Source organism: Fukomys damarensis, unplaced genomic scaffold, assembly GCF_012274545.1.
Source record: "Fukomys damarensis isolate Sample0158 unplaced genomic scaffold, DMR_v1.0_HiC HiC_scaffold_21, whole genome shotgun sequence".
NCBI classification, from domain to species: domain Eukaryota; kingdom Metazoa; phylum Chordata; class Mammalia; order Rodentia; family Bathyergidae; genus Fukomys; species Fukomys damarensis.
The window spans coordinates 22,502,864-22,518,637 of NW_022900933.1; the positions used below are offsets into that span (position 1 = coordinate 22,502,864).

At 39.0% G+C, this 15,774-nt stretch overlaps 1 protein-coding gene across 2 annotated transcripts in view; it reads left to right on the plus strand.

Annotated features, from left to right (window-relative positions):
- The window catches only part of Tshr (thyroid stimulating hormone receptor), a 144,003-nt gene extending 136,366 nt beyond the window's left edge, over positions 1-7,637 (plus strand). For both annotated transcript variants that reach the window (XM_010616243.2, XM_033766893.1), the window contains 2 exons: positions 3,670-3,858; positions 5,852-7,637. In XM_010616243.2, coding sequence (XP_010614545.1) covers positions 3,670-3,858; positions 5,852-7,262 — 1,600 coding nt within the window. In that variant the 3' untranslated portion in view covers positions 7,263-7,637. The remainder of the gene's footprint in view (positions 1-3,669; positions 3,859-5,851) is intronic.
- Positions 7,638-15,774: the final 8,137 nt, after the last annotated feature.

Consider the following 15,774-nt stretch of genomic DNA (forward strand, 5'->3'; position numbering starts at 1 on the left):
AAAAAAGTAGCAAAAAAATTATGACAAAAGATGGACCTATGTCTGAGGGATCTAGGAGGTTCCTTTCCCACTTAGTAGGAATTCCAGGGGTGAAGCAGAGAAAATGAAAAGAGCAAGTTACTCCAGGAACAATATAAGAAAATGTCCACAAATTGAAGAATACAGGTCTCTAGACTAAAAGATCATTTCAATACCCTTTTCCCATATGAAGATCCCATAAAAAGTTCCACATGAAGGCTCATCTTCATGACATTTGATACCAGGGATAAAGAAAAAGGCATGAAAACTTTCAGAGGGCTGAACTGTAGCTCAGTTACAGAGCATATGCTTAGAATGTGGGAGGTGCTGGGTTCAATGCCTAGCATGAAGAAAAAAAAATACATTCTCCAGAGAGATAAAACAAGTCAATAGCCAAAGAACAAGAATTTGAGTGGCACTGCACCAAAACAATGCTGGTTGCTAGAATCCAATAAGCTAAAACCTTTAAAATCCTGAAGAAAAGATGATAACCGGGTTGAATGGAAGAGTAGGAAATGTCGGAACACTGAAAATATCTTCCTCGTGTGACCTTTCTGAGAAGTTATTTGAAAATATTCTCCACTGAAATGAAGGAGACATTCAAGAAGTAAGACGACAGAATTCAGGGAGACTCCCAATGGGGAAAGGCAGACGCCCTTCTGAGAAGCTTGAATTTCATTTGGTAGATGTTTCAGGCACTGTGGTTTGCAGGCACACAATGAAATCGTGTTTTAGAAAAAATATTCTAGGTCTGAAGGTGGGATCAGTAAAAAATTTTGGGGAGACCAGAATCCTAACTCAGGCATCTGATGGGTGAGGGGAGCACAACTGTATTTTGCCAAAATATTTATGGTGTGAATGAAGGACAAGGTCAAAAGAGACTCCATGAGGACACTGAAGCTTTCAGCTGTGCAAGATGGTGGAAAAATAGGAAATAAAAAAAGTACCATTAGACTTGAACAGAAGATTCACTCCACTTAGAATGTTTTGAGTGACGAGGCAATGCTATGTCCACTGGGAAGTGAAAAGGACTGAATACCTTCCTTCCTGAGAACACTCTGTCTGTTTAAAGCTGCAGATCTCTGTGATAGAGAACAATTTTTTAAAAGAAAAAGAATAAAAAATAATAGGTCTCCCCGGCTTGGTCCTGAAAATGCACAGTAGCAGAGTAGAGCGAACTGCAGGCGGAGAGGCCAGCTCCACAGGAGCCCTGCAGAACAGCCTGCCTACTGGGCACTTACAACTGCATCTGGTAGCCTCAGATACCTGAAATGAGGTTGCAGGGCTTTGAATGACACGGTATAAAGATGGGCGTTATTGGTGGTACACTGAGAAGCACTGCAAGGTTTTAAGCAGAACACACCCTTACTCCCTTATGACCGCTCTGGTTGCTCTGTGGAGGATGGACTGGATGGGAGTAAGAGGGAACAAAGACACTACTGCAGGAAAGAGAGGATGTCAGCTAGGAATCGGAAGCTTATATGGGTGATGCAAATGCAGACCTTGTTGGTCTCTGTGAGGAACTCGTTCTGTGACCCCATGAAGATATGAAATTGAATTTTGGAATGCTCAAGTGTTTTATATAAAATGGCATAATATTTATGTGTAATCTACACACATCCTCTTGTATACTTTAAATCATCTCTAAATTACTTACAGTGCCCAATACAATGTAAATATCATGTAAATAGCTTATACTTTTGCTTAGGGAGTAGTGGCAATGAAGACTGTATTTTTAGTAGAGCTGCTATTTTATTTTTAATATTTCCAGTTGGGTGAATTCATGGATTTGGAACCTGCAGATACAGAGGGCTGACTGTACATGGATTTGTGATTATTTTGGAGTTCAGATCTACTGGTCTTTTGATAGATTAAATGTTGATTGAGTAACGGTGAGGAAGCCCAAGATGTTACGAGTTTCTCCAAGGTTACTTTGAACACCTAAGAGTATGTTACTATAACGCAGGAATAAGGAAGAGGAGCCGGCCAGGGTAGGTGGAGGGGGTCACAAGCTAAGTTTGGACAGAACTGTTAAGATGCCTGTGAGGCTTCTGAGTGGAAATGTCAAATAAGTAGTTGTATACACAGGGAAAAGTCTGTGCTGGAGCTGTATTTGATGGGTTCTTTGCTTTTTGCCAGAGTTCAGATAAACTCCAAACCCTTTCCAGTAATACACACAATCAGTGTATTTAGCAGATAGCAAAGCAGGGAAAATCAGCTATAAGATGCATTCTTCACTGACATGAAAACATTGTAGGATAAAGAGACACATAACAACGCCACACCTTGAAAACAGCATGGATGAAAGAGGTGAGGCAGCCAGCCAAAGTCTGGCTTCCCCTACTTCTCAGCTGTACAGAAGCCTGGCTCTAACATCTCTCAACTCTCTCATAACTTCAAAGTCATTCGTGTATGTCAGTTAGTCTGTTAAAATTCACCTGGAGATCATACAGCAATAAATGCCACAGTTAATTCTTACCACCAGGCAATCTTAGAAAATACAGAGCCATAGAATTTTAAATCAAATACAATACACAATAGCAAATACCATACCCTTCTCCCATAAGAGTCACAGTTCTGTGGTAAGAATGAGGTTAATTCATGAGCTTTGTGTTTGTTAAAACAAACAAAAACCAAAAGCAAGCTCTGGCATCCTTGTACCTTGATAATGTAAATCCCACTTACAATGCTGCGTAAGAAAGAACTGAAAATATTAGACTTCATTTTACCCAGGCACTACTATTTACATTAAATATTTTTAAATATAAATGCTACTTGATGGATTTTAACTGATAAAATATAAAATAAGAAAGATGTTAAATATTCATAGTCTCATTTAAGCTATTATTCAGTGCAAGTAAAAATGATGGAGCAAGATATAAACCTGGATATTCTAGGACTGTGAGACCAATGAATGTGAAGATAAAAGCTATGAATCAAATCTACTAACTTGTAATATCCAATTCCTAGTCCCATCACCCTTGCATTTCGTAGTATGAAAAAATGACTTGACTCTCATTTCAGATTGTTAATATAAATACTTGAATTTTCTGTGCAGGAATACATTTATAGTGTATTCTGAATAATCTGTGCAAGGGCAGAGAAGTTTTTCTTAGTCATGAACTCACTGTGTGACTGGTTGGGACTTGCATGTTCTGCATTATTAGAATATTTTTGTATATTACTAGTGAATCAGTGAATCAGTCCCAAAAGACTGGTCCCCACAGAAACTGATAGCAATATAGCTCCCTTTGAGCCTGTTCAATTTTATTTCATTTCCCTTTGAATAGATAGATGATGTTATTTTGCAGAGTAAACTTGACATTCATCTCTGATTCCATGAGTCTGATGAAGGTATTCTAATAAATAAAATGAAACGTCTGTGGAAACAGAATGTCTTCTGGTCAATACTCGAATCTCAACCAATGGAAATAGAAGCTCCTTATAAAACATTGACTTAGATGCCTAATATCCTTCCTTAGACTATTGGCTGTGTTCCTCCTTAGACTGCAAACTCAGATCACAGGTTCAGTAGCAGGAAGGAGCATATCAGTTTCCCATTAACCTCAGCTCTGTTTGATTTGCTGGCCAAGAACTGAAAGATCCTGGCTGCTCACTGACTCCCTGTGCTGTTCTGTTCTCTGTAACCAGGGATGTGTCTTATACCAGTATTACTGCCTTGCCGTCCAAAGGCCTGGAGCACCTGAAGGAACTGATAGCAAGAAACACTTGGACTCTTAAGAAACTTCCACTTTCCTTGAGTTTCCTTCACCTCATCCGGGCTGACCTTTCTTATCCCAGCCACTGCTGTGCTTTTAAGAATCAGAAGAAAATCAGAGGGTAAGTGTCAAGGACCTAGAATGAGTGATTAAAGGCCATGGCGGAAGTTAAATTAATTTCTGGGTTTAGAGAAGAATCTCTGTGACTTGGAAATCAGGTAGAAAAGACTTAGGAACTTCCGTAAGAAAAGGAAATCCATCAGACACAATGACTGTGGGTGGAAAGTAGTTACAGATGAGAAATAGGCCAAGGTTTCTGGATAACACAGGGTAAAGAAGGTAATAAGAGATGAGATGGTAGGGAAAGTTGTGGCCAGGGCATGTAGAACCTTGTGGAGGTTGCACGGATATGATTTCTATTTCTCATTTCCAGAAGCAACACATATTAGATACCAACAGGAAAGACAAGCTTACAGCATAAGCAAGTGGAGCACCTGATCAGCTTGGGCCTTACACATGTCACAGCTAACTAGTTACATGAGACAGGCTTTGCAGTAAGCTTGGTTTGTAACCCAGCCCCATGAGTTTCTAACTGTTATATAACTACACTGGGCTTCTAAAAACAAAAAGCATAAAGTCATCATGATAGGGATTTCATCAGATGAAAGAAGCTGAATAGAAAATATTGGAATGGGATGGCCTGCAACAGTATAAGTTCTCAGTAGACATTAACTGTGATATATATTATTTTAATATCTGACTGCTTATGAGGTTGTGAAGGAGGGACGGCCCTCTCTTCCTCTATATATCCTGTCACTTTTGCTTTCACCTGAACTTTTACCTGTACATGTCCCTCTTTATGGCTTGTACCATTCCCTGTTCTCCTACCTGCACCTTCATTTATTTATCTCTCATTTCGGTCTTTCTCAGCTTCCTGCAAGTATCTACTAATTGACTTTCTGTACTTGTATTTATTGTCAGAAAAAAGTTGGGACCCAGTTGTGGAGTCTGAAGCAAACAGGAAAGTTGAACCACTGTGCAAAGCAGGCACATATGGGCATAAAATTTCAGGAAGCCAGGAAGAGGACACACAGATGGTGACAGCAGAGTCTGTACTGATGTCATATGGCAGAGACTAGGAAGGGATCAGGGATGTGTAGGAGACTAAGGTGAACCTCAGGGGCAGGGTCCAGGTTGCTCATTAACCTTCTAACAGGTTAGAACAGCTAGCATTTTAAACAGAGTTTGGTAGGCCAGTCAAACTCTGCTCAGCAGCTGAGTCAACTTAAACAATTTCTTTTGTTGTAAGTCTGGTGAACTACTGAAAAATGAGATCGTTTTTGTACGAACATGTCTGCATGGGACTATTTATTCATTTGTTCAATAAATATTTATTACCTACTCCATGCCTGTCACTACCCTGTCCACAATAGTGAGCAGGACAGACAAGAGCCCCTCTTGCATTTTGTTTACAGTTTAATGAAGGAAACCAGAAAATAAAAAGGGAAATAAGAAAATAGCAGACAGTGCTTTGAAGGAAATACAAGTGTTAAGACAGTTTATTGGAGGAAATCAAGGAAGACTCCTCGAGAAACAGATATTTGAGTTTAAAGCAAATAATAAGTACAGGCAGACATGAGTTTCTAGGCAAAGGAACGTAGAATTCTAGAGCTCTTAATAGGAATAAAATAACAATAACCAACACATAGATACAGCAGTCATGATGCTGCAGGTGTAACCCTGTATGAAATAGGGTTTATAAAATTCATTTTACAAATGAATAAATTGAGATTCAGAGACCTGCCCAAAGTAAAACAGCAAGTAACTAGTAGAGCCTCGTGCTAGCTTAAGTCAACAGGCTCCAGCATCCATGCTTTTTTATCACTGCCATTTGTGGCTTCACTGCTATTCCTGTGGTGACAGCAGATGAGAAATAAGATCAGTGTCACGGGGTCACAGTAGGTGAGGGGAGGAAATAGGCAATGATGTGGGTGAGACGGGCTGACCGGATGGTACAGTCTTGTAGAATCATATTCATCATGTAAGAAGTTTGCATATGTTTCTAAACGTTACAGGTTTTAAGTACATGGTGATTCATTTCTGTTGCCCTGTAGAATCCTTGAGTCCTTGATGTGTAACGAAAGCAGTATCCGGAGCCTACATCAGAGAAAATCTGTGAATGCCTTGAATGGCCCCACCTACCAGGAATATGAAGATCTGGGTGACAGCAGTGTTGGGTACAAGCAAAACTCCAAGCTCCAGGATACCCACAGCAGCTCACATTATTATGTCTTTTTTGAAAAACAAGAAGACGAAATCGTTGGCTTTGGCGAGGAGCTCAAATACCCCCAGGAGGAGACTCTCCAGGCCTTTGACAGTCATTACGACTACACTGTGTGTGGGGACAATGAAGACATGGTGTGTACCCCCAAGGCAGATGAGTTCAACCCTTGTGAAGACATAATGGGCTACAGGTTCCTAAGAGTTGTGGTGTGGTTTGTTAGCCTGCTGGCTCTCCTGGGAAATGTCTTTGTCCTGTTTATCCTCCTCACCAGCCACTATAAACTGACCATCCCACGCTTTCTCATGTGCAATTTGGCCTTTGCAGATTTGTGCATGGGGATATACCTGCTCCTCATTGCCTCTGTGGATCTCTACACTCACTCAGAGTACTATAACCATGCCATTGACTGGCAGACTGGCCCTGGGTGCAACACAGCTGGTTTCTTTACTGTTTTCGCCAGCGAGTTGTCAGTGTACACACTGACAGTCATCACACTGGAGCGCTGGTATGCCATCACCTTCGCCATGCGCCTGGACCGGAAGCTCCGTCTCAGGCACGCGTATGCCATCATGATTGGTGGGTGGGTTTGCTGCTTCCTCCTTGCCCTGCTCCCTTTGGTGGGAATAAGTAGCTATGCCAAGGTCAGCATCTGCCTGCCTATGGACACGGAGACCCCTCTTGCCCTGGCATACATCATCCTTATTTTGATGCTCAACATTGTTGCCTTCATCATTGTTTGCTCCTGTTATGTGAAGATCTACATCACAGTCAGAAATCCCCAGTATAACCCTGGGGACAAAGACACCAAGATTGCCAAGAGGATGGCAGTGTTGATCTTCACTGACTTCATGTGTATGGCTCCCATCTCATTCTATGCTCTGTCAGCGCTTATGAACAAGCCTCTCATCACAGTCACCAACTCTAAAATTTTGCTGGTTCTCTTCTACCCACTTAACTCCTGTGCCAATCCATTTCTCTATGCTGTTTTCACCAAGACCTTCCAAAGGGATGTGTTCATCCTACTCAGCAAGTTTGGCATCTGTAAACATCAGGCTCAGATTTACAAGGGCCAAAGAGTTTGTTCAAAGAACAGTATTGGTATTCAGATCCAAAAGGTCACCCAGGGCAGAAAGCAGAGTCTCCCCAACATGCAAGATGCCTATGAACTGCTTGAAAACTCCCACCTGACTCCAAATAAGCAGAGTCAAATATCAGAAGGGTGTAAGCAAACAGTTTTGTAAATTTAGCCCATGCTACTCACAATGGTAGGGGAACTTACAAGGGGCTGATTTTATTGACCATACATTCCAATCCCATGACACATAAACACACAGCTGACCTAATTCTTTGGGACCAGAGTTCATCTCTAGAGAGTAACTAGCAGTAAACTAATCACTGCCTCCTAGAAGGAAGAAAAACTACCAGCACATCTGAATCCCTAGTGATGTCAAAATAATCTGTCCTTTCCGCAGGACTTGCTTGATGCTAAATCCAGAGATGACTCAGTGTGACATTGTTCAGCAAGCATTAACTGGACCATGTTAACATTGATTTTCTCACTTTTTTGGGGGGTGGGGGTTGAGGCAGGGTCTCACTATGTAGCCCAAGCTGGCCTTGAACTCACTGATCCTCCTCCCTCAGCCTCCCAAGTACTGGGATTACAGATGTGCACCACCCTGCCCAGCAATCTTCTGACTTCCATGTAGAATTTCATACTAAAGATTCAGCATATGGTCAATGCTATTAACTTAGTGACCACAACATAAAATCAACCCGGCTTTGGCTCTGCTTGACTTCATATACCCTGAAACGATCTAAGAGAGCTTTAGATCCTTAAAACTGAAAAGTTTTAACATGAATAGATGTCATGCAATAGCTATGGTGCGGCATGAAGAAGGGGAAGTTTTAGTTTTAAAATGTCTTTTTGGACTTGGAAATTACTAATCATCTCTTCACTACGATCTACCTGATGTAACCCAGCTGTTACCTATTGCCTGGAGAAACTGGTAACATTTCACCTTATGTGGTCTAGAAAGCTAAGAGTTGTTCTCCTCATAGCATACAGGATAGGGACTCTACAAACTACTTCTAAATTGCAAAGCATTTCTAAATAGGAATTAAGGGCAGAGCACACTTAATCACTTGTTGACTTATAAGCAGTTTGGACTCCAGTTAGTTATAGGATTTTTAATAAATCACTGGGCCTAAGAAGTCTAAAAAGAAAGGAGCTTGATGGTTTATTCCACTTACAATTTCCCTATATATATATCTCTCTTTAACTCAAAACATATATTTCTATGACAAAGACAAATAAAAGCACTAATTAAATTGAATCTTCTTTTCCTATATCATAGAGCTGCTTTCTCCCTCTTTTTGGAACCTAGACATATGAATGACCCAGAAAATTTTTTCTTTATTTCACTTTTGGTCATGCTGTCTGAACCAAAAGATTCCTTGGGTTGATTGGATACAAATCACTCATCTACTGCTAAAATTATGAGCTTAAAAACAAATTGTTATTTATATAATAGGGTAAAAGGTGTTTTGCAAATTTTGGCTATTTGGAGTTACTACAGTATGCAAAACCACTTGAAAACATTTGTCATCAACGACTGTTTCTTAGCCATTTTGAGCCTACAGTCCCACATGAAAGCTGTCAAGAGATATAACTTCTTTACTGATACTGCCAGCTTTTTCTAGCCCGGTTGCTTACTGGACATAAAATCTTTACTCCCCATCTGTACTCTTTTACTTAAAGCAGTCAGAAACTTTATCTATGGATATACTCTCCAGGTTACCTTCCATGGTAGCCCCTTAATTTCTTGCTAGAAGAGTCTCCAAGCAGAGATGGCATTTGCTTCTCATTGCCCATGAACCACAGCATGAAACAAATGCTCTTGAGGTCTGTAGAATAGGATTGCTAGGCACTCAGAGACAGTTCCCCCCTGGCTCACCTGGACTATCTTCCCAACCAGAGCTATTCCTGATAACCACTAACACCTGTGCAGCTCCATAGACCTAGCATAAACACCTAAAATCATTACTTTCCTAGCAATTCACTTGTACCTAGTGGAATTCAGCAAATGTGTTAACTTTTGGCGTGTGTTTCTCTTGTGACATTTTGAAACATCCATGAGTAGCTAACCTAATATTATGGAAACAGAGTCCAAGAAGAATGACTTCAACAGAATTATCACTAATATTTACATCCACAACATGAAATAAATTTTCTTCATATAAATTGATTGCACTAAGTCCATTTTTTTTTTTTGTAATTTGTGAGTTTGCTTTGGGAATAACATTATGTGTGTTAAGACTCAAGGGGGAAGACAATTGGCACATTTGCTAATGAATCCTTGTTGATAAATAAGGTGTTGACTCTCAATAAGAAGTATAAAATTATATTTTGATTATAAATAATATTTATGTGAAAAAACTTACTCTTGGTGAACTGAGTTATGATTCTTTCATAGATAATGATGCCTAAGAAAAAAATAAAAATATATCAAGTAAATAATTAGTATTGATTCTAGGATTTAAGTAATATTCTAATGAGGATAATAAATCTATAAATCCAGTTCAGGGTTCACTGTAACTAGCATCTTTTAATTAGCTGAAGAGACACCCAAATTAGGATAAACACCCATAGGCTCACTTAATCGATGTCACAAAATTCATGCCCTACAGCTCATGCATGTTGCTCAAAGGAGTATCTCTTGAATACATAGTTTCAAAGTTTATTGACTCTTGCTTTATTAGTAACTAGCATGTCTATGACGTAAAGTGGCCAGTGAGAAGTGAAGAATATATTGAAGGAGAGCCCCATGAGAGAACCAAGAAAGAAAAAGTGAGCATAAAAACAAGAAAACCATAGCTACAATAATTTTAAAAACAGTAACAGCTGGAGAACGAACTACCTGTTTGTGGTCATCTGGGAAAACTCTCTTATAACCCAATATTGTGACTCATTCATTCTGAATATCTAATGAGACAAGAAACATTTGTTATTAGCAGTTCATTCTATTGCAAAAGCCAGGAAAGTTCCATCTCAAAGTGGAAAACTGAGGCCCTGTTTCTACCAACTTCCTCTTTCAAATTCCACTGAAATGACAGCAAAGGAGTCAAAATGAGATCAAGCTGAAACTGCGCAGTGAACAGGATGAGCAGAACCACCAGCAAATGTTGATGATTTTCTGAATTGGGGCAAGAACACGGTTTCAAGTTGATGGATAACTCAGAGCGAAGGAAGCTGCAGCCTCTGACACTCCTGCAAGATAAGGCTATAGCTGTGCAGGATGTTGTCTTCCTTAAAGAGTCACAGAGAGACCACTGAGCCTGAAGATCACAGGACTGAGGAGCTGGTTAAGGCAATTAATTAAAAATCTGTATCACATGAACCCTCCCATCCCACCTTAGCCCAGCCAGCTAGGACAAGGAACATTAATTAAGTGCTTGCTGCAGGCTGAAGTCAAGATTTTCAAGAAAATGAATGATTTTCATAGACCAGGAAGCCAGTCTAATCACCCCACAACAATAGCAAGCTACAGTATTTTTCTTTTAAGTAGTAAGCAAAAAAAGTAGGCCTTTTTTGGCAAATTTAAAATGAGATTTCCAAAGCTAGAATATTAACAGAAGGGTTGGAAGTTAAGGTAGAGGAAATTTCATAGAGTGTTGAACAAATCAAAATGTGAGACATGAGATGGAATTGAAAGATACAATTAGTTCGACATCTGAGATAGTGTCTAGAGAAAGCACAGAAGACATAATAACCAAGGGAATAGAAGAAGAAAAAATTCTGCAGCTGATAAAGTTTGTCAGTGTTCACTTAGTGCTGAGGGGGGGATGGATGAAAAGACTCACACGTAGAATAGTACTTACAAAATTTTATTTTCATTAAAATGTAAGTTGACACATGTTTGTTTCCTTTCACATCAGAGTCATTTTTTTCCAATATTCCCCATATTCCCTTTTTGAAAAAAATTAGTTGAAGTTGTATGGCAGATGGGATGTAATTTCCTTTTCCATGAATCCTAAATACTATCAGTTTTATAGCTAGTAATATTTGTACATGGTAATATTGTAAACACTGTTGATCTTCTACTTAAAATCAAATGATATAAGACCCATTCATACTTACCAAGAATACAAACATTACCGTTCTTGAGAAGTGAAAGTAGGGATGGAATAAAGGTGCAGGGGAAGGAGTCATAGGTACAGGACATGTACAGGAGCTAAGTTCCTACCTCACACAACAGGGGAAAAGGCTCCTCCCTTTCTTCATTTTTCTTTTAATTTTTTTATTTCTTTTTTTTAAATTTTACTCTCTTTTCTTCTTTTTCTTTTCTGTTATTTTCTCTAATTCTATTAGTTTCCTTCTGCTCCTTAATAGGATTTTTAATCTCAGTTTTCTCTACTCCTCATTTTTAAAAAATTTATGTCTTTCACTCTCTAGTTCTCCACCCCATCTTTACTAGTATAACCATTAAGCTTTAGTAATCTTTAGATATTTAATTAACTCTATGCTATTAGTTTTTTTTCTCTCATTGAGTTTATTGGTACATTTTAGGTATACAGTATAGTTACATTCACCATTGGGATCTTGTACCTTTACATGACAGGTCTGGGTTCTCATTTTTTCCCCTTGTCCCTGCCCTCCTTTCACATCCTCCTACTCTCCCCATTTAAAAACACTTTATTTCCACTTTTTCATTTTCTCATATTTTTTTCTTTTCCCTTATTCCCTTTCCCCTATCCTTCCCACTTTCCCTACACCTTTAGCCCTTTTCTTCCTATTTCACATTGTCAATTATATCATTAGGATCTTATGTACTATTATAGTTTTTCACACCAGAGAAATTATTCAGTATTTGCACATGTGTGACTTATATATTTCACTTAGGAGTATATCCTCAATATGTATGCATTTTCCTATGAATAACTCTAATTCCTTATTCTTTATGGCTGAATAGTATTCCATTTCAAAGAAAAACAACCTCTTCTTTATCCAGTCTCCAACTGATGGGCAAATGGGTTGTTTTCCAAGTTTTAGCTATTACCAACTGTGCCCCTACAAACATATGTGTGCATATATCACTGTGATATGATTCTTTTAATTCTTTTGGAAAGATACCCAGCAGAGGGATGGCTGGGTCAAATGGAAGCTCTAGTCCCAGCTCTTTGAGGTATCTCCATATTGATTTCCATAGTGGTTGCACCAGTCTGCACTCCCACCAACAATGGAGAAGGGTTTCTTTCTCCCCACAACCCCGCCAACATTTGTTATTGTTTGATGTCTTGATAGCAGCCATTCTTTTTGGGGTGAGGTGGAATCTCAGTGTTGTTTTCATCTGCATCTTTCAAATGACCAGTGATGTGGAACATTTTTTCATGTATTTACTTGCTGCTTTTACTTCTTTGTCTGAGAAATATCTGTTCATTTCAGATTCCTATTTTTGAATAGGGTCTTTATATTTGGGGGGGCTGATTGTTTTGAGTTCTTTATATATTCCAGATAAGAGTCCTTTGAGAAGCATATGCTATTACTGTTGAATTCTTTTCTATTGTTAGTAGAGGCATAGTTGTTGTATTAGATATTTACTATACATCAATTCTGGGGTTGTCTTACTGTTAATGCTATAATTATAGATTTCGACATTAAGAATGGGATATTATTGGCTCCTATGGCATGTCAGTATCCACTTTGTCTCTTATTGTTATTGTTGCTGATTTTGTTGCTATTTCCAAGGAGGCAGAGTTGTAGTTATTAAATTAGTTTTCCCTGCAAGCCAATATCTGGATTGTCCTTATGTCATCAAAAATACTGTGGCCCGTTCCCAGAGAATTGGGTGCTGGGCTAAATACACACTGCACAGTCCCCTTTCAAATTAATGAAGTGGGCTGGATCACGAGACAGAGGCAAAGGCCTACAGTTAGTCAGGCCCACAGTGCCTCACTGAAAAGCAAGGCAGATACTAAGCAAAGAGAGGTCCATACTAGCAACAGTCTTTCCAATATAATCAATCTCTAAACCTCAGCACACATACGTGTACAAAGAAAAGAAAAGATGGGAAGGCCTCCAAAAATTTCTAAGTCCCTTAAAGCTGATCCACCAGGCATAGATGAGAAGGAAATCAAAAGCTATATACTAAATTATTTGAAATAATAAAAGGGAGATTAAAAAGATCAATAGGGTTCTCAGTGAGCTTACACAACATATAACAAAATAGATAACAGTCTTGATAAACAAAATCAGTGAGTTTACAGAAGACACTAAGCTGAGCTTAACAAAATGACACAAAACACGAATAACCATTTTAGCAAAGAACTGGAGTCCACGAAAAGATACAAAATCCAGGAGATTAAATACTTTATTGAAGCTATGGGCCATACACTGAGATACCTTAAAAACAACAAAAGAACTTGAAAAATGGAACACTTGCTAGATGATGCAAAAAACTAATCTAACATTAATTGGAATTAGTGAAAAATCAAGAGAGAGCACATATGGCATATTAAAAACCTGTTAACACAAATAATAGCAGAAAATTTTCCAAATGTGGGAAAAGAATTTAACATACAGATGAGTGAGACATATGGAATCCTAGCCATGGCCAGAAAAGAACTTCTCCAGGCTACACCATAGTCAAAATCCCAGAAGTCCAACACAAGGATAGAGTCTGAAATGCTGTTAGATAAAAGCAACAAGTCACTTATAAAGGCAAAATCACTAGAATCACCGATAATGCACTCACTAAGAAAGAAATTAAAAAAGAATTCCATTATGATAGCATCAAATATTAATACTTAGGAATTAACTTAGTCAAGGAAGTGAAAGACCTCTATAATGAAAACCATAATATTCTGAAAAAGGAGACAGAGGACATCAGAAAAACGAAAAGGTAACCCCTGCTTCTGGATAGGCAGAACCAGAATAGTTGAAATGGCAATACTTCCAAAACTGATACACAGATCGCCTTACTTTTTCGTTGCAGGGACAAAATACCTGACACCCACAAGTTAAAGGGAGAAAGATTTATTTTCTCTCACAGTCTGTAGAGGTTTCAGTCCATCGTCAGCTAGCTCCGTGGCAGGGTGGTATGGCAGAGGGGTGTGGCAAGGGAGAAACGGTCCATGGCAGTGCAAGTAGTAAGCAGCCTGCAGCAAGGCCTCCAGATTTTTATCTACAAGCCAATTGGATGATGCCACTCACACTCAGGATGGACCTCCCCATTACCCATAGTCAGAACTGTGCTAAACCAACAATGACCATGCCTTGGCTCACACTGTCTGGAATGATTTCCCCTTGATAGATGAACGGATAAGCCCCTTACCTCCATCAAATCTTTGCCCCGGTAGCACCTGGCCTAACTTAAAATTAATTGCAACTTTTTCAATGCTATGACCCTGGTCACCTCATCCTGCCCTACTTTTCCTTGTTTCTTACTACACATCTCCTTCTAACATACTATATAGCTTACTTATGTATCATGTTAAAATGAATGAACATAAGCTCCACAGGGCAAACATCTTTCTTGGTTTTATCCACTGGTGTATCCAGGAGCCTAAATGAATCCCAAGCACATAATAGGTGCACAATAAATATTTGTTGGATTTGAATTTTACTTCTGATATAATATTTTTTATCTTTATGATGTGTTTGATGATGAATCCTTAAAAACACATCCTTCCAGATACGTACAATGGCACATCTCTGGTATGGCATAACTATTTAACAATTATCTTGTTTGTAATTAGGCATTCTGTGTGGTTAAAAACTAGAGATAGCCTTTTTTATAAATTCTTGAAGACCATAAGAAAAGTCATACCATTTCCTCTGCAAGCAGTCCATTTACCAAATGATTACTTTTACAGTAAAGAAGCACTAAGATTACCACCTGAAACCCTCCATAGCCTTCAAAATTTCATCTTCATCTTTCTAAAAGCACAGAGAGCTTGTGATCCACATCTAAGAAAAAGTATTTGGTTTTTTTTGTTGTTGTTGTTTTTTGAGACAGGGTCTCACTATGTAGTTGAGACTGACCTGGAAATCACTATGTAGCCTAGGATGGTCTCGAACTCACAGCAATCCTCCTGCCTCAGCCTCCCGAGTGTGGGGTTTACAGGAGTGCGCCACCAAGCCAGGCTTAAGAAAAAGTATTTGCATAGAGGTTTTGTTTAGCTTAACTCATGCATTTTCTGGTATCCTTTACCTGCAAGGCATATAAAAGTATTTTCTGGTTTTTTTTAAACTGTGTCCAGACCTTTAGAAAACTTATAATCTAGAAAGACAGTGTCACAGCAGTAAAAAATGTATTAGACAAAATTTCTGCACATAACTGTAGAGCAACACTGTTTCAAAGAAACAATGCAAGCTGCTGTATGGTTGCACATTTTCTAGTAGCCACATGAAAAGCACAAGAAAATCAACAGAGAATTTTAATGTTTACTTTGTATAAAGTACAAATGGTTTCCCACAAATCAAATACACATGATTTCACACTGAGACTGAGGAGGGCTTGACTCTTCACGTGCTGTGTGTGTCTATACCCAAGCTCTCACCTGTGTTGCAGGTAAGTTCAGCTGCTAGGAAGCTGAGGTCTGTAATGGCAGCCCAAAAGGATCCAGCAGACTCAGCCTCAGAGTCAAAATGTGGCAGGGTTTGACATTTATTCCAAATGGGGGCAAGACTGACGTGACCTGAACAAATCACCTTTCTGCAAAGAATTTAAGGAAAATGAGGGGTGGGGGTGGGGG